Consider the following 18690-nt stretch of genomic DNA (forward strand, 5'->3'; position numbering starts at 1 on the left):
AACCCCTAAAATGCGCGGTGCTCCTCTCGATTCGCTGTTCGAGATAGTTTGTTTATTTTTATTGTTCCCCTGGTTGACCGGCGTTTCGTGGGTTTTTTTGCTGCTCCTCCTGTTCCATTTGTTGACTTTGACGCCCTTCCGGTTGGTGTGCATTAGCCATTGACATCCTGCGGACCAGTTGCGTAGGCCATAGGCCGATGACTGCAGGACTTGCATGGACTGTGGCCGATTTCTAACTTCCTGATTCGAATGACCATCATGTGACAATCAATTAGGGGTTTTTTATTTATTGAATTCGATCTATGCTCGGAGTCGATGTGGTGATAACGTTAAGGACCTCCTTATGGGTATCTTTATCAATTCGATCTGCGAGGGCTCGTCACCTCTCGATTGATGTCGGTTGAACCTCGTGTCGAATAGTCAACACGCCGCCGGTAAGGGGATTTGTTTGATTAAGATCAAATTGTGGTGATTAAACAATCAACGAGATTGAGATAAAAAAAAAACAACTCGTCTAGGGAAATTGAAAATCATCGCCTCTGTGGTGGCAATAAAAGAAATACAAATATTGCTACACTGCGTGCACACCGTGGGATAGTCCAACAAGGATGACAATCATGCCATTCGGTTCCAGTTGATCTCTCTTTTCAGATCCGGAATCCGGAATAAATGTTATTTTTATTGGAACGTTCGCTTGCTCGTCACGATGCACGCGATGCGCGTTCTCAGACGATACGCGAGCATTACACACAATTATTGCTCATAAAAGCGAACGAATGGTCAGCTATAAGCGGATTTTGTATGCTTCACTTGGTGCACCACGAAATCGATCATCGTCTTGCCGTTTGTCCAAGTAGTAGATCGTTCGATTTATGGTTCCCGGAGCTCGACGGTGAAATGACAGTGATTTACAAATGAACGACCACTGAAAATGTGTCTGCGATGCTCGTCTTGATGAGGGAGAGCAATCAAATGTAGTGCAGCACAGTTTTATGGCCGGATTAACGTCTGCCGTTCTCGCGGGCTATGGGAAAATGGTTCTGATGGTTGGTACGAGAAAAGGGAAAATGTTACAGAACGTTTCGTTGCTTTATATTCTGCGCCATCGATATTCAAAGAAGAAATCTGATCTGATGGTTAGAAATGAGACATCTTTTATTCTTTTTCTAGTTTTTATTTTAGTTTTTTTTAGCTTCTTAAAAATCACGTGTGTGTCCACCGCTGCAACGGTCAATTTAAATCAACCGCGGGAGCACCCTGTCGTCGGGAAGAACATCAAACTAGGTGGTATAAACTTTCGTGGTATAAACGTCAAAAATCACAAAAACACAAGAAAAATAATAGCCGGATCAAAAATCCCAAAAACCACGAAAAAAGGTTCTAAATCCTTGTTTTATTGCATTAACGAACGAATTCTCCTTCCAGTCATTATCACAACAAGATCTCCAGCAATTACGATTAGGGATAGCTACCAAAGTGAACGAACAGATCGCTCCTAATCGGTCCAACTCACAGCCGGAACATCCGCCAGAATTGTTTTCGATTTTCCTATTTTATCCGATCCGCTCTTCGGAAAATGGCATCTCACGGTGAAAAAGTGTTCATGTGGATCAACGAGCTATCGAATCCGGAGACGCGTGAAACGGCGTTGCTAGAGTTGAGCAAAAAGCGCGAAAGCGTTTCCGATCTGGCGCCGATGCTGTGGCACAGTTTCGGCACGACGGCCGCTCTGCTGCAGGAAATCATCAACATCTACCCGTCGATTAATCCGGCCACCTTGACCGCCCACCAATCGAACCGGGTTTGCAACGCACTCGCGCTGCTCCAGTGTGTTGCGTCGCATCCGGAAACCCGGTCGGCCTTTCTCGCCGCCCAGATACCGCTGTTTTTGTATCCCTTCCTACATACAACCTCGAAGACGCGACCCTTCGAGTATCTTCGGTTGACCTCGCTCGGTGTGATTGGTGCGCTGGTTAAGGTAAGCGGAGGGCTTGTGGTTGAATTATGGAATCGAATTATGCATTTATCCATTCATCATTTGCAGACCGACGAACAGGAGGTCATCACGTTCCTGCTGACGACGGAAATCATCCCGCTGTGCCTGCGTATCATGGAGTCAGGATCGGAGCTAAGCAAAACCGTGGCCACATTCATACTGCAGAAGATCCTACTGGACGAGGCGGGCCTCTCGTACATCTGCCATACCTACGATCGGTTCTCGCACGTAGCAATCATTCTCGTAAGTTTTCGTGATAGAAATTTCTGTTTTTTTTTTACAAAAATATTTACTAAAAAGTATTTTCCATTTTACAGAATAAAATGGTAATATCGCTATCGAAGGAACCGTCGGCACGGCTGCTGAAGCACGTCGTCCGCTGCTATCTACGTCTCTCAGACAATCCACGGTAATCTAGATTGGTTCATCGACAAACAGGAAATCTCATGAGGTACATCCCTTCTTTCATCCCTCTAGAGCACGCGAGGCCCTGCGGCAGTGTCTTCCGGATCAGCTGCGCGATGCAACGTTCGCCGGGTGCCTGCAAGAGGACAAATCGACCAAACATTGGCTGTCGCTGTTGCTGAAAAATCTCGACACGGTACCGGGACCCGGTGCCGATCCACGCCAGGTTGGCATCCAACCGTTAGCATCATAATCGGGGTATTGGCCTTTTGAATCGAGTCGAATGCCTCTCTGATCCACGCAAAGTGTGTGAGCAGCTTTACACTTTTGGCTGGTACAGTGATTTGTAAAATAACCCTAGAGTGTAGGCTACGAAAACCACTTTCCACTCGATTTTTTGTTTCACTGTAGATTTCTAATATGTTTTATGGCCAGCGCGGCTAGTATGTAGTGGTCAGTGGTGTGTACGAGTTTGCGGATCATCGTGCGTGTTTACGAGTGGCACCGAATCGCCTACTCTGTGTCATTTTTTCTTTTTCATTTCAATCATTGCGCTCAGTAGATCCGAGATCATTGCGATCCAAGACAGCTAGGGTTAAGCTAAGCAGTTTAGGGCGTTGGTGTCCGTTCGCTTCGGCAGGCTACCGGACGATCACAAAACAAGGAGTAGAGTATAGGGAAGAATAGTTGAAAGTGAGCGAAATCCGTTCCGACCATTAAGATGGATTGAGCCAGATAAGTAATAGAAATAAATAAATCTATATATATGTACACTTTAGCATCGGGCAGTTAATTCATTTACGAAAGTAATCCACTATGCTTCGAAAATCTGGGAGAAGAAGGACGAAACTGTGACTATATTTCCTGCATCCTGTTCTTTTCTATTCTTTCCAATTCTATTTTACTTCATTCATTTCATTCTCATTTTTTAGATAAAAACTTTATTGCTATATCGTTCCCTTTTATACAAACGCAAAAGGAAAGGAACGCCGTTCATAAAACCTACTGTACAGCGACTGGCGATCCTCGGCGCTTCCTGGCTTCCATAGTTTTACGCATAAAAAAAGAATAATTTAAACGCTCCGTTTAGCTCCTATATACCGCTAATTCGTACTTCTTCAATGCGCTAGCGTCTCGGCCTCTTAACCAACTAAAAATACTAACAAAAACAGTTCCACCACAGCTATCGCCATCCCTGTACAGAATACGATACATCACGGGGCGCTCCTCTCCACCGCACCTAAACCAAACTCGAGGCACCAAGCTTATAGAGCGATTGCTGCTTCTGCTCTACAGCTGCATGTGCAGCAGCAGACGTCATCGGTACAACACCACCCAACCCCACCGGTGGCGGTACGATCGATGTCACCACGCTACCACCACCATTACGGTGATGCATTACGGGCGCACCACTGTTACTGGCCGGTAGTAGCTGTTGCTGTTGCTGCTGATGATGATGATGGTGATGATGGCCTCCGACGCCATAGCTACTGCTGCTACTGGCAAAGAGTCTCGGCGAAGAGGAAGATGGTACGGCAGGTGGCGGAATGATCATCACGTTGTTTCCGATGGCGGGCGTTGGCAGGGAGAGCAGAGGGCTGGCACCACCACTCGGGATGTGGATTTCGCTTACCTTCCCACTGACGTACCCCGAATCATCGTTCGACAGATTGTCGGCCGATTTGCGGCCAGCGGAAGCTGCGGCTGCTGCCGCCGCTGCCATCATCGTCATCATGGCGTGCGAGTGGCCACCGATCACGTGGTTACTACTGGCCGTACCAGCGGTGGCGAGTTGTTGCGGTTGTGCTTGCTGATGCTGCTGCTGCTGTTGATGATGGTAGAGCGGGAACTCTGGCGAAGGAGTACCAGTGCTGGAGAGTGAGGACAACGTGACGGGATTGATGTATTTGCGCGTCGAGAGGAGTCGTTCCTGCAGCTGTGGCCCACCCATCGAGTGACCATCTACCACGTCATCCAGCTGTGTCCTCGTCGTCGGTAGGGGTCGGCTTTGGTGATGATGGTACGCTGGCTGCTGCCCGAGATGCTGCTGATGAGGAGGATGATGATGCTGCGTCCGAGGACCACCACCACCATTCATCAACGGATGATGATGAAGATGATGCTCTTGCTGTTGGTGTTGCTGCTGGAACAGTTCCCCTTCCTGTAGCAGATACGATGGCAACGGATTGCGACTGCGTGAGGTCAGCATCGGTGGTGCTGCATTCATCTGCTCACCACCCACCATTATCGACGTCACTTCCTGTGGTTGACCCGGATACGGGGCCGGTTTCCGGGGGAGATCATGAAAGTACGCATCCTTGGGGACGGCATTCCCTTGCGGAGCTGGATAATGATTGGCACCGGTACCGATCGTCGGCACTTTGATGGAACCGTTCGATTGCTCGTACATCTGGATCAGACTCTTGGCCGTACCGATCTCGATCTGCACCTTCCCTGGTGCCATCGAAGGAGGTTGCGATGCACCGGAAACCGCATGTTGTTTCATTGGCAACGGACCATCCACACACTCCTCGTCATGCTCGTCCTCGTCCTCTTCTTCGCTACTATCGGAGAAGTCCTCACACTGGGCCAACGGTGGTCCATGGTGCTGCGTGTGGACGGCAGTGGTCAATGGCCGTACGCTCTGCTCACTGGACGAACCGGTGGTCATTGAACAGCTTTGCTGTAGCTTCGAGATGATGTACCGAACGCGGTTCGTTTCCGTTGCCGGATCGTCATCCTCATCGGGCGGGGGACCGTCTGTGTCCTCTTCCCGTCCACCACCGGCCAGCAACTCCTGGACGCTCTTCTGCAGCACCTGACTGCGCCAGTTGGTTCCATTCAGGATGCGGCTCTTTAACTCTTTGAGTTCCGCAAGGTTCGCCATCGCCGACAGATCACCTGGATCATCGGAATCGCTTCCTTCTGTGTCCTTTCCACCGTTCACCGTTTCACTTTGCCCTTCTTGCTCCTCTTCCTCCTGCTCCTCATCATCATCATCATCATCATCGTCATCTTCATCCGTTCTGTCCTCATCGGCCGGTTCGCTTTCGCTGTCACCACCTTCCTCGCCTTGTTCCTGATCCTCTCGGTAGCCAGATCGTCCTCGAGGAGCCGATTTGATGGTCGTGTTCGACGAGCTCGGTAACGTCTCATCGAAACAGCTGTTGGAGTAGAATCCATTGACCACCACACCTCCACTCCCATCACCGTCCATTGCTTGCTCCTGTTCCGATTCTTCATCGAGCGCCAAGGAGGACGTTCTCGTCGGATCCAACATAAAGTTTGTCGTCGCAATATGCTGCTGCGCTTCATCGACCATCTGCTGCTGTCCACCGAGCAGCGAAGAACTCGGGGACATCGTCGAGAGAGGAGATCCGGATCCAGTTGTCGTCGTCGTCGTCGTCGTCGTTCGACTCACTCGATGGCCGTGGTGCTGTTGCTGGTGGTGTTGGTACGAGGTGTAGACACTCGTCGGACGCTCCTTGCGCGTTGTGATGTCTTTGGCGATCTCCGGCGATACTGGTGCGGTTGACGTCGCCGTCGACGTTGTGCCTGCCGGTAACAGTGACTTTGTGATCTTTTCCATCTCCTGTGCGATGTCGTACCCGAGTCCGGTACTACCCGGTGAGCCCGAAGAGGCAACCGAGAGGCCTAAGCGCCCGGATCGTCCGCCTGATCGTCCACCGGATCCGGTTACAGTTGCAACCGTTGGATCATATTGATGGTGGTGGTGTATGTCCCGCAGTTTATCCAGCGCTAAGATGTACCGGTTGTCGGATAACAATCCCGGACCACCCTGGGGAGCCGTCGCTGCGATCAGTGATCCCGTCGTCGGTCCGATTCGATCACCTTTGGTCAGTTTTTCCAGCTCGAGAATCTTCTTCGTTTTGCTCAGCAACTCCTCGAGCCGTTCCGTCACCTTGGCCTTCTCACTCTTCGCTACACCTTGGCCTTGGTGACCACCACCGCCCCCGGATGAGGTTGTCGGTGTTGTGTTGGCCGATGATCGCTGCTTGTGCGTCACCCCATTACTGGCATGCACGTACTGCTGCTGTTGCTGCTGCTGCTGCTTTTCACGATCATTATCTTTGTCCGACGAGTACGAGTAGCTCTCCCGACCGGAGACAGACGACGAACGTGCACGCTGGTGTCGCTGCTGGTGATGATGGACCAGTGCATCCGGAAGTGGTGGCGTTTCCGGTGCCGATTCCGAATGGTTCTTCATGTTCGAATTGTTGGAGCTCTCGAACGCATCGGACTGATGGCCAGCGCTACCGGCCGAATAGTGTAGCATACTCCGCAGCGCATGACTGTCCAGCTCGAGGCCACCCTGGTGACGCTGGAACCGATGCCGGTGACCGTTGGCCGGTTCCGGTGAGTCATCGATTGTGGTCGCATCGAGGAAATCGATGCTGCGCGAAAACAGATGATGATGTTGGTGGTGGTGCTGCTGCTGCTGATTGGTCGGCGTAGAGGTGGCCTTATGTGATGGATCCGCCAGGCCACCCTCGATCAGGATGCCACGATCGTGATCATCGAGCAGCTCGAGACTGCGGCACCGTGTTAGCGTGTTGGTGTTTGCTTCGTCCTTTTTGGTTTTGCTGTTGGGTGGTGTGTGCGATGAGGGTGGTGGCTGCTGGTGGCCACTGGTGCCGCCCGTGCCCGATGTCGTCGTCGATCGTTCCGCGATGCCTCGCTTTAGCCACTGCTCGAGGTGTAACCGTTTGTTCTCACACTGCACTCGGTTAGCGATCATCGATCTAAGTTACGAAGAGAGAGAGAGAGTGAGAGAGAGAAAATGAGATTAAAATGAACACAAATTATGGAAACCACGCGACACTCACTTGGTAAGCTCTTCGATCTGATCATCCGTTCGCATGGCGAGCGCCGTCATCCGGCTGTCCAGCTTCTCCGTTGCCCGGTGCACGTACTTCCGGATACTCCGTCGGTTCTGGTTCATGCGCGCTTCCAGATGCTTAAAGAACGGTGCACAGTAGCAGGTATTCCCGACCCCCACCGGTCCCTTCCGGATGTTGCCGGCCAGATCGAGAAAGTACTGCTCACCATTACCGAGCGGTTCTTTCGGTAACGTTTCGAGCTTTGGCGAAGGAAAGTTGCGTGGATCCGGGAAATAGTGACAACCGTACGGGGACCAGTGCTTCGGATCGGCAACTTCCGCATTACCTCCGCCTGCCGGTGGTGTCCCTTCATTCGCTGCACCTGGTGGTCTCCGTTCGTCATTTGAGTTACTTCGTCGGCCCGATTTACGGGTCGCAGCAGCTGATGGATCCTCTTTGCTGCGTGAACGATGGCCACGACCGTTTTCGCGGGGTCCGTGCTTCCCATCCGTGGTGTCCGGTGGACGGTTGCCTGATTGGTGCCGCTGGTGTGAGCTACTACTGGATCGTTCTCGTGATCGCCGAGGTGACAGCTCGATCGGTGTGTTGAGGATGTTGATGATCTCGACCAGATTCTTTCGTAGCGCGATATCGCGTGCCGTTTCGTCCTAAAATGTAAAATAAGGTAGACGTAGAGTAGCACATTTCTAGGGTTCCAGGGCCTCTCTGGGCTTACCTGAGCATTCTTCGTGTCCTGCCGGCACCCTGATTCGAGTAGGATGCGCGTCAACTTCCGACGTCCCATGGCGCACGCGATATGCAGCGCGGTATCACCGTTCAGATTGATCCGTTCGTAGTCACACTTGGCCGACAGCAGGATCCGGATGGCACCGGCATGCCCGTACCGGCACGCGGTATGCAGTGGCGTATCACCGTACTGGAAAGCACAAAACAGCGATTAACAAATCTCCTCTTAAACTAATCACCTCAACGTAAGATCAGATCGCAACTTACATTGTTCTGCACATCGGGATCACCACCGGCGAGCAGTATCTCCCGGCAGCTCTGGTTGTGACCATTCTGGGCAGCGAGGTGAAGCGCCGAAAAGCCACCGTAGTTCCGCGTACCGAGCAGTGCACTGTGCAGTGCGCCCTTCGTATCATGCAACGCATGTTTGATCTTGGCAGCGTCCTTCAGGAGATCAAGCGAAAGGCCCTTAACGCCGGGAGTGCTGATGGTCGTCGCTCCTTTCGCTGGTTTCGGGAGCGCACAAAGGAGATTCACGCAGCGACTGTATCCCTTCCAGGCTGCCTCGTGTAGGGGTGTGTTACCGTGCTGGAAGAAGAGAGAGAGAGGGAGGAATCGGTGATCAGAAGATGGACCAATGGCACCTGGTATCCCCCGGGAAGTACTTACCACCGATTCTTTTGCGTTCCGGTCGGCCCCGGAGGCCAGCAGGGATTCCACCTTCGCCTCATCGCCACCGGACGCTGCCTCATGGAGCGGTGTGCGGTTCGTTCCGGTTTCCTGTGCCAAGAAGGGAGAACAACGAGATCTCATTTAATCAATTGTGCTTAAGAGTATGTGTGAGAGATATGATCGAATAAAAAGAAGAAGAAACTCTTCTCTGGTACGTCGATTCCAATAGAAAACCCTCAGGACACCGCCGGTGGTCGATCATCATCATCATCTGCATTCCAAACTGGAGACTGCGACTTCGAGAAGATCCCCAGTTGCTCTTCACAGATTAGTACACTGTATTGGCCTCTCCTACACATAATGATGACGAATCGCGATCGACGATGGTCACCACTTGAAGCCGGACCAGCACTAGGGACAGAACCGCAGATGTCTAGAATCCTCCTTCCCCATTTCTCAGGGACCCCGAGGACACAATCGTGTAAATTATTACCCTGCACTTATTCTCCACCTCCACCTTCCTTTCTCTACCGCTCTCCCTCTCTGCTCTCCCCTTTGTTAGACCGCAAAGTCACGATCGAGCAATAAGCACAGGGCCGAGCGCCGTTGATCCAGCGCAGATCGCTCCAAGGGGACATCGCAAGCCGTTCGTCCTGGTTCTGGAACGTCAGAGAGCCGATCGTGTGGGATGAAGAGGTTACCCAGCGCCGGACAGATCGACGGACGGCAAAGTCAAGGCAAGGGGAAGAATGATTGAAAAAAAAAAACGGGAAGTAACTATATGAGCTCATTGTTGGCAGGTCGGGCCAGACCAGACCAGACGAGAATGGAATGCAAATCAAGCCTCGAGCATGATGCTCTGCCCTACGATGCTGATGATGATCGTGTGCTTCGCTTTTTGCGCCTGCTGCACGCTCGCTCGCTGGTGCGCCATCTTGTGCCGCCATTATGACGCACACATCATCCCCAAGTCATTATGTGTCTTTCCTGTCCCTTTGCCGAGGCTTGAACGTCGTCGTGGTCGTCTTTACGCCGATCCGATTACCGGATAGATTGGCTCGCGTCGAATCGAGTGGAGAGCATATGAATCGCATAATGACGCCACGAAGGAGAAAGCCACGAGGGGGCAACCGTGCCCGTGTGGGTGACCGCACTTCCTACGGATGCTTTTTACTGTCGTTCCTCTTCCTCCCGCCATCCAGAGAGCGCGGCCATTGCCCGCGGTGCGGGATCTGGAGCTCTCTTCGCTCGTCTGTCGGTGACGTCGGTGGTCGGATGAATAAATATAAATAAAATAAACAAAAACCCCCAAGAAGGGATCCCGATCGATCGAGACACATAAGCACGGCACACAGACAAACGCATCGGCGTGTCGAATCCATCCGCTTTTTTTTCCTTTACGCGACTGGCGTACCTGTGGCCTGTGCGTTACCGCGCCCCGGCTCGGTGTGAGCATTATGATGCAAATTGCATGCGGAAGTGTGTCGCTTCGGGAAGAAACGGGTTTCCCGGACAGCCAGACAATGCTCGAGTTCAACGACGGAGCTCAACGCTGGTGCTGCGATGAGACAGAGCTTTCCGGAGTAATAACTTTTGTGCCGGCATTTTTCAAAATTGGTTTTTCGAATGATAAGTTAGCTGAATTCGTTCTGGATCGTCAATGGTTCTTGAGATCATGCAGCACATATTAAAAGACCCCACCATCTGCATCATCGATGACTGGATTGGTCGCATTCGAGATAAAAGGCCCCGAGAGGCTCTGGTGCATCCAGTTTTTGCCTTTTTTTAAAAGACATCCAAAGTGACCTTTAACAATGATTACATGCGTGAAGGACCCACTCACCAAGATATGCTCCATGTTGGCTGCATATTGATTGTTTCGCCTGTTTCTGGTTTCCAACTTTCACTTGAAATTGTCATCCGCTCTTTTCTTAACCTTATTCCGATCTCTTCCGTGGCTGTAGTTGCAGTGTGTCGCTGGTACTGATTGAATGAAAGGATTTGTCGCCTTTTTGGCACTGAACTCTCGATTCTTTGTTCAAAAGAAGTTTCAAGGATAGCTGATCTAAATAATGCTTGAACTACTCGTTCCTTTGATCGTGTTGAGGCCAGTGACTCCTCTCAGATGGAAAAGCTTTTACAAATATTATCAAATAACCAGATTCATTAAGGCAAAAGTGTAACCAAATTCTATAAAATGGATTCGAAAGCAATCAAAAGAAGAAAATATCTCAAAATGAAGACTGAATAAAGACCAAATAAGGCTCAGGATGTTTATCACACTTAACAAGATGAATCGTTTTATACTTGAGTTCGTTTAAAATCCTGGTTGGCAGAGAACGTAAAAAATCGATCGAAAATATTTGACCTTTAAGCATCCTCGATTTGAGTCCGTTCTGCTTTTCAATGTGGTTTTATTTTCGTGCGAAGGACCTGTAGATCATTTGTCGCCAAATTTGGTTCGTTTAAAGCTTCCTTCACCAATCCATAGCCTTTCATGTCGCTGGTCAATATTGCAAACATGTGTTTTCGATTTTCGTAATCTTAAAGACATCGTTATTAAAAATAACGATCGGCATATCAACTGATTTTGAGCGTTCTTTCTTAAAGTAAATAATAAAAAACCATATAAAAGACCTCAAATTTAAAGAAAAAACACCAAACAAATTGCTTTAAACTTCAATCAGCTGTTTACGCATATTTTATGGGCATAATTAAGTGTTTTAATCATACAATCACACTGAAGTTGAACACAAATGTTCCACTAAAAAACGACAAGCCGACAACAAATATTGGCACTAACCTTCAATAAGCTGAATGTAACCGTTTCATCCCCTAAAAAAGAGCCGCGCAAAAAATGTTCGACTTACGCAGGATAAAAACCTCTCCATCATAAACCGCGCGTAATGAACGATTTTATGTGCTTTACACAGCCGTTCACCGGAAGACGGCTACAGCAATGGGAACTACTGCTACCTCATTACAGCGAGTAAGACTACCTTTTATGAATGTAACACCAGGATACCAGCATCACGAGCTTACGCGGGTTTATGAGCCCCTCAATCGGTACCATTAGCACGCGCAAATGAACGCGGCGATGGCGATCGCATGCTCGCCGACCGCTAATCCGGAGCATCCTGTCTGGCGATTGCACGAATGCATTCGAACGCATTCTCAGTGTCTCTGCAGGAGACCACGGGCGCACACACCAGGATCAGGTTCGCAAGGTTGTAATGCGCTGCACCGCACCGCGCCTGTCGCTTCATCATTTTCTTACCTTCGCTCAGTTTGCTAGCGTGCCATGAGCGCACTATCCGTTCGTGTGCCCGATAACATATGGCCGATCGTAAGTTATGCGCCATGGAGTGCCAGGGGAGTGCCAGAGAGTAGATCTGGACTCATATTGCATTAAGATAGGGACGGTGTGAGATCGGTCCAGTTCACGCACCTCTCGTCTGTCGTATATCAGGCCTTGATTGGTCGAAGCCAACAATTCCATCACGATCGGCCTTCAGAGCTCAGAGGGAACCAGAATGTCGAGGACGTGATTTTACACGTTTTGCACGTTTTCCTAATGGCCATCGGGAGTGCCCCCTCGGCCCGCAGCCCCGTTGGAACGTGTTTTGGCCCCGTAAGTGGCTTAATTATTCTGCGGCACGCACTCACGCACTCCGTGCGCCAATGTGATATCGCCCATGTGTGCGGTTTCGTGATCTGGTGCAAAGCGCGCGAGGATCGCGCTATCGGCTTAAGCACCTCGCGTGGATTGGATACCGTGGCTGAACGCTTTCGCTGTCCATTACTGCGGTCTCTGGAGACTAAAATTTACATTATCCAGGACCACGATGAAGAAGGTGACCGACTAGGTGTGAAACACTGGGAGTGTGTGCGGGGGAACTACCTCTCAATGCCGATGACGCAATGCGTAGCGCACTGGCTGTGTGGCGTCGTCGTCGTCGTCGTCGTAACCTCGATTAAAATCGAATAAATCAATGTGACAAATCAGTGTGTGGCCTGCGGCTGCACAAATCAAAACACCACACACACCGAACACACACAGCGAACACCACATGATCATGATGATCATGATAACGATCGCGAGCGATGCATCATTTCGGGTAATTTGTCGAAACAAATTGCACTGGGAACAGGGAACAGCAGAAGAAGTGCTCGCGGTGTTGTGATTGCAATCACAACATTGCCACCTCCTTCTCTTCATTGCCCTCGCATCTTCTGACCACCGAGAGTGACCATCAGCTTGCAGGGAGGAGAAGGAGGAGCGATGATGAAGCGAATGCAAAGGTAGAACGAATGCAAAATCACTTTGGATCGCGCTGCAGTCGTTCTGACGTTTGCCGTGGCTTGTCCTAGGTGGTGTTGACGTGTTGGTCTCTCTCTCCCTCTCGGCTGGCCCGTGACTATCCTGCAAATATTATCTCAATCTGGTCCCTGCCTCTGCTGCTGCTGCTGCTGCTGCAGCAAAACGAATTACCACGATGAACGGTGCTCGGGCCAGCAATTAATGAGTCAAAGATGACACCCATCTTTTTTATATTGTTTCTCGTTTCTCGCCTGTGCATTGTGCAGCAACATTCATCCATCCATCCAGTGCCGCAGTGGTGGCACGGAATGTAACTGTTACCGTTTTCGTTTGTTATTATTTTCGTTAAAAACCCACCGCCCAGCCCAGCAGCTCATGGTCATGGTGCGCATCCAACAATCGTGTGTTTTCCTTCAAGGAGGGTTCTCGAGGAGCCAGGGAAAAACCAATTTATTTTTGGCCGCCAGCGACGCCCGGGAATGCTCAACGGGTAGGTGCAATGAGAGCACGATCGCGAGCACGATCGCGAGCTGTTTGCGAGAATGAAAGGGTGAGGAGGAAAATTAATTCCCCCGTTCTCCCATTTTGCGGCTTTCAATTGAAGGAAAACCGGGCCATTGGTCGATGTGGTGCGGTCGTCCACGCGTCTTCTCCACTCCACTCGTAATTATAGATAATATCTGCCAAAAAACCCGCGCCAAGGCCAGTGGCCAAAAACCTAGGAAACAATAGACCATGAAACTGCCTGCCTGCTTGGCGAGCGGTCACGAGTCAAGCCAAGCAGGGCCGCAGTGGCTCTTTGTTTTAAGAACACGAACGCGTCCAACGTTGCCACGGCGAAGGGGATGGTGAAGCTGCGAACCTCCGTTGGGTTGGGGATGGAATTCGAGTCCGCGGATCGCGGGTGACTAGCAGGTTGTTGCGACTCATCACACGCTTCACACGCGTTGGATGGGGCCTTTTTTCTAATTAAATTATGATGCGCCTCGGTGCAGATCGAACTCATAAATCGTTCTGGGCGTAATTACAGACCAGCACGGGTCGAAAGGGGGCACGCCAATGGCTCCATCTTCGAAGCTCGAAAGCTTGCTTTTAACAAATAAAAGAAACGCAATAAGTAAATAAGCGTCCCCGTGAATCGATATCGACATTACGGCGCATGGAAATTGTCAATATCCATTACCGGCGCACATTACCGACAAAGTGCCAGCGCGACTGGCCCTCCAAGAACACGATGGCTGCTGCTGACAGCTGCTGCTGCCAGTTCCGTTTTTGTTGGTTCAACCATTATCACCAAACCGCATGGGTATTAACCGGCTTCTCGGGTGCTACATCAGCCGAAACATCTCAATTGCGCTCATGCGTTCGTCGCCTGGTGCACGTGGCGTGCCATGGCATGGCGTTGAAGTCTTTCGATTACCTGCGTCAATATTTGCGCCTCGCAGCCGCCATGGACCCGGTTTTTTTTTTCGGGGGGAAACCGGGCCTTTTCCTTTTTCGGCCACTCTCTCGGTCACCACTCAGCACTTGTCTTTACAGTAAGCGTGATCGGGGTTGTAGTTCTGCTCCCCCGAGGCCTCGTCGTAACAATAGCCACCATGCGACAAGCCCGGCGGTTTGGGTTCGTGTTTTTGGACAATGCGTTCGGAGAAAGTTCGATCGGGAATATGGTAATATGATGGACAGTTATCGTGCCAGGCACCTGGTGGTGGCGATCATCAGAAACGGTATGAGGAGTAGTAGCAGGAACGTCCAGAGACCGGACCGTAAACTAGAACAACTGATACTGATGAGTATGCTTTCTCCACGCAACAAAAATTACCGTTCTCGAGCGATCGATCGATCGATCGACACGTGCCATCATCATTATGGTTGATCATTATGCTGCTCGACATTATCAACCCTTTCCCTCTCTCCTTCTCTCTCTCTCTCCGGTGGTCACTTTCTCCAGCTGACCACCATTTAATCATACATTTTGCAGACACTCGGTTTTTCGGGGGGTTTCGATGACATCGGCCGAACGTAATTGCATCGCAAGTTCACCAGTCGTGATCACCTGCTCTCCTTGGACTGGCATGAAGCAGCCACGCGAAGGTCCTACGGCGAGATGTCACCTCCTTAAAGTTCGGGATTATACAGCTCGCGCTCGCGCGCGGCCTTATTTGCGCGTGTAATCAAGCCGGAACATGGAATGCTGCTTCCATTTTAGGAAACTCGCTTATCGGGCGCTCTTTTGTCCGAATGCTGGTGTATCCACGGAATGGTTAAGGAGGGTTAAGGTTATTTTGAGTCCAAAAAATACTCATTTTTGACGATTTTTTGTGAAGAAACCATTTACCTTATTTTTTTCAATTAGATGTCAGATTAATCTACAACTTTTCAAAAATATTTGGTTGTATTTTGGAGAAGATTTGTTGAAAACTTCGTACAGCGCATCAATTTTAGAAAGGCAATTATCAAACCGGGTTCGTCGCTTAGAGGGCAAGTCTTTTGATTCGCACCAAAGACGGTGTCCATCGTAGCTGCGTGATGGGTTCTCAGAAAAATAAAAATCTTTATTCTTTTGATAGATTATAAGTTTATCTACGGAGCCCAGTTGAGTTTTTTGTTGAATTTCTGCTTTTTCGATTTTTAGCAGATTTTTGAAGCTGAAAAAGTGATGCGTGAGACAAAAGAGTTTTTGTCTAAAAAATTGCTTTTTTCATATTTGTTAAAAAAAAAGTGTCAAAATTTGTTATGAAAACTTGTCGGGGCTCCCTGACAAAATAGTGTACAGATTATATGCTCAAAATTTAAAATAGATCGATCCAGTAGTTTTTATGCTATGAACACTTTGGTTTTGGAAAACACGCCATTCCTTGGTATTTGTTGCAGCTTTTCGATGAAAATGCGCGCGTGTTCTGGCATGTTGAGATACTCTTTTTATGCTTTATATATAAGAGCACAAGTGTGACCAAGTCGTACTTTACAAACAGGTAACAGGTTCAGGTCCTGTTCCTACAAAAGACATCGTCTGCCTGTGAGATGGCTGCGCATTGCTTTAGCGTAACAGGGCCGATTGCATTACCGAACCGATAACTGCACCACCGGACACCGGACGGCTACACCGGATGCCAATGAATCTCATAACTTCACATAAATATTCAGTCGAGCGCGAGGTAAAACATGAAATCCGCAGCGATCGTGGCGTAAGACGCAACTCGCCGTAGCAGCAGCAGGAAGAGAGTTGCGTCTCCTAGACGCAGACGCTCTTCTCACCATCGCCAATTGATCATTAGCGACGCATGTCCGCCCTTTATAAACGGTCCGAAGCGAAGTGAAGGAAGGAAGGAAGGCATTTCCGTTGCTGGTGCTGCTGCTGCGGCTGCTACCGCCGCCAGCTCGACGAACATTGTCTGTCGCCGGCGGACTCTGCACGCCATCCTGGCAGCCCGTTCTCCGTTCCTCCATCTGGACTAGACACTGCCCAGTCCTCTCTCCATCCTTTGCTCTCGTCTCTGGCCGTCTCCGTGCGAGTTCCGCGTTGACGCCAGGGTGTCGCCGAGAACTAATCTCAACCGTCATGACCGAGCACCACTGTCACAGGAGAGCAGGGGAGTGATAGCCCTCGGTACACTCGGATTTGCGCCACGAAACGGTGATATCATCCAACGCGGATTTCATGACCTGACCGACCGGAGGCTCGCCAAGGCACCATGCCACGGAGAACCACGAGAACCGCTTGTGCGTGCTTGTGTTTGCGTCTTGGCACTGGGCAATTCATTATAGAAGGCGTCCACGCGATCACAAGGGAGCGCGAGGTGGTGGTGATGGTGTTTTGTCATTTTGGGCAGAACGCCAAGGGACGATGTTGGAGATCGAGATCGTGGAGTTGCCCTCTCGCGCGACTGACACCAGAGTTTCGTACGCCCGCGCACACTCCATCGCCATTTTTACGACCATTTTATGTGCCAGTCAGTCCGCGTGGTTCAAGTTGGCGCACTTCACTGTTCATTCCTTCGCCTTCCCCCGAAAAGAGGTCCATGAGAGAACTGCTGGTGGAGCAATATGACACATTTATACGGCGTTGGTGGTGGCGGCTACCCAGGACCCCTCTTGTGGAATATAAAAATTCAATTTTCGTACCAACCACCAACCCACCCACCATTGCTTGCTCACCTTTCCTCCCTCCTTAGTGTTATGATTGCTTTTATCTTATTTATAGCCAACCATTTTACATGCTGCATCGCACATTAATCTCTCGTTGCCGTTGGAGGGACGATATTCGCACCTCGAGCGAGGTGGCCTCGAGGCCAATTCCACGATACAATGTTTCGTCGGCGCCTCTGGGTTCAGCCAAGTCTCTCTCTTCTTCCCTGGTGGAGTATTCTGCGCGCGCACTTTGGAGTGTTTTCGCGATGAAATGCCGTGTTTAAGTCTCATTTCTTTCGCTTAAAAGCATCCGATTACACATCAATAGCTGTGGATGGTGGTTCTCCTCCTCCTTATCCTCTCCGGCCGGAAGATAAGATAAACGGTTCCATGGTGCTAGACAGAGCAAAGAGAGGGCTCGAGGTGTTTCCTCCTCATCTCTGCTGCTGCTGCTGCTGCTAACGGAGCTTCCTCTCCAGCGCGCAACCTAGATTCCGTCGCGGTAAACCTTCTGTTTTTATTCCGCTAGCTGGCGCACTTCTAAAGCGGAGGCTCGCAGCATCACAGCCCAAAAAAAGCAAACAAAAGGTGGCCACCAAAAGGGGGGAAACACCTCCCTGGAACATCTCACCTGGCATGCGAGACACCTGGCTAACGCTAAAGCAGCATGATCACAATAGCAGCTTTCTTAGTAAATAAACTTGTATTGCTTTGTGTCGCGTATTTTTATCTGAATGTTATATTAAAGGTACAAGTTTTCAAGAATATTTGGATGCAGTTTAGTGAAGATTTGTTTGAAATTTCATAGATGGCATCAATTTTAGATAGGCGTGTCTGCAAAAATGCAGTTTTTTTTTCGGGTAAAGAATGTTTCATCCACCTTAACCGTGATCGTCTTAAACATACGGCTCGTCCGTCCTTATATATGTTAAAAAAAAACCGCGATCGTCGACGATAGCAGCTTCATTTCAACCTCTTTTTGACAGTTTTTAACTGAAAAATGCTATCGTGGCCATGCACTTTAAGATTCGCGCATCTTCCTGTCGTGTGCTAATCGAAACGCATTCCATATCTTGTGTATCGGCCGCCGCTTAGTTGCGTGAGCGCAAGATAAAAAAGCTGCAGACAGGCAGTTCTCCCTAGTTCTGGATCACTGGAACAATGGACGCACAGCCGGCCCCGGGAATACCTGGCATAAACAGACAGCCAGCCACTTTCCGGGGTGCGAGTTTTGATGTCGCCGTCGTCGCTGCAGCCTCTATCATCGCTTCTAATCATCGCATGCATCGCGCAAAGTGCGCGCAGCACCAATCGCTAGCTAACCATCGTGAGACCGTGTGCCGTGGCCTTGCACCGAGTGTCAGCACTAGTGGCGTGTGGCTGTCTGTCTGTCTGTCTGTCATGTCTGCCGCCGAGTCTTCCACTCTCTCGAGCAAACAACAACAATGTGGCAAAATGGAGGGGAAGCTAATAAAGTAAAGCGAGTGATAATTGCAGCGAGTATGTGAGCACCCCCGCGCGCGCCATTTTACTTCGGAAACGGGATTAGTGGAACATTAGTGTTCTCGCGGCGAAAG

The 18690-nt window shown here is 50.1% G+C and overlaps 2 protein-coding genes across 2 annotated transcripts in view; one reads left to right on the plus strand and one right to left on the minus strand.

The window, feature by feature from the left end:
- The first annotated feature begins 1330 nt into the window (after positions 1-1330).
- LOC126578881 (CCR4-NOT transcription complex subunit 9) lies at positions 1331-3179 on the plus strand. The gene is made up of 4 exons (XM_050241871.1): positions 1331-1978; positions 2045-2239; positions 2314-2405; positions 2474-3179. The coding sequence occupies exons 1-4, from the start codon at positions 1577-1579 to the stop codon at positions 2652-2654; spliced, it is 870 nt and encodes a 289-aa protein (XP_050097828.1). The 5' UTR covers positions 1331-1576; the 3' UTR covers positions 2655-3179.
- Positions 3180-3423: 244 nt separating this feature from the next.
- Positions 3424-18690, minus strand: part of LOC126578865 (uncharacterized) — a 41539-nt gene continuing 26272 nt past the window's right edge. Inside the window, exons 3-7 of the mRNA XM_050241824.1 lie at positions 8659-8769; positions 8257-8577; positions 7979-8179; positions 7249-7910; positions 3424-7164 (exon numbers count right to left, since the gene is read on the minus strand). Of these exons, the coding sequence (XP_050097781.1) occupies positions 3642-7164; positions 7249-7910; positions 7979-8179; positions 8257-8577; positions 8659-8769 (4818 nt within the window). The 3' untranslated portion in view covers positions 3424-3641. The remainder of the gene's footprint in view (positions 7165-7248; positions 7911-7978; positions 8180-8256; positions 8578-8658; positions 8770-18690) is intronic.

This window comes from Anopheles aquasalis, chromosome 3, assembly GCF_943734665.1.
Source record: "Anopheles aquasalis chromosome 3, idAnoAquaMG_Q_19, whole genome shotgun sequence".
Lineage (NCBI taxonomy): Eukaryota > Metazoa > Arthropoda > Insecta > Diptera > Culicidae > Anopheles > Anopheles aquasalis.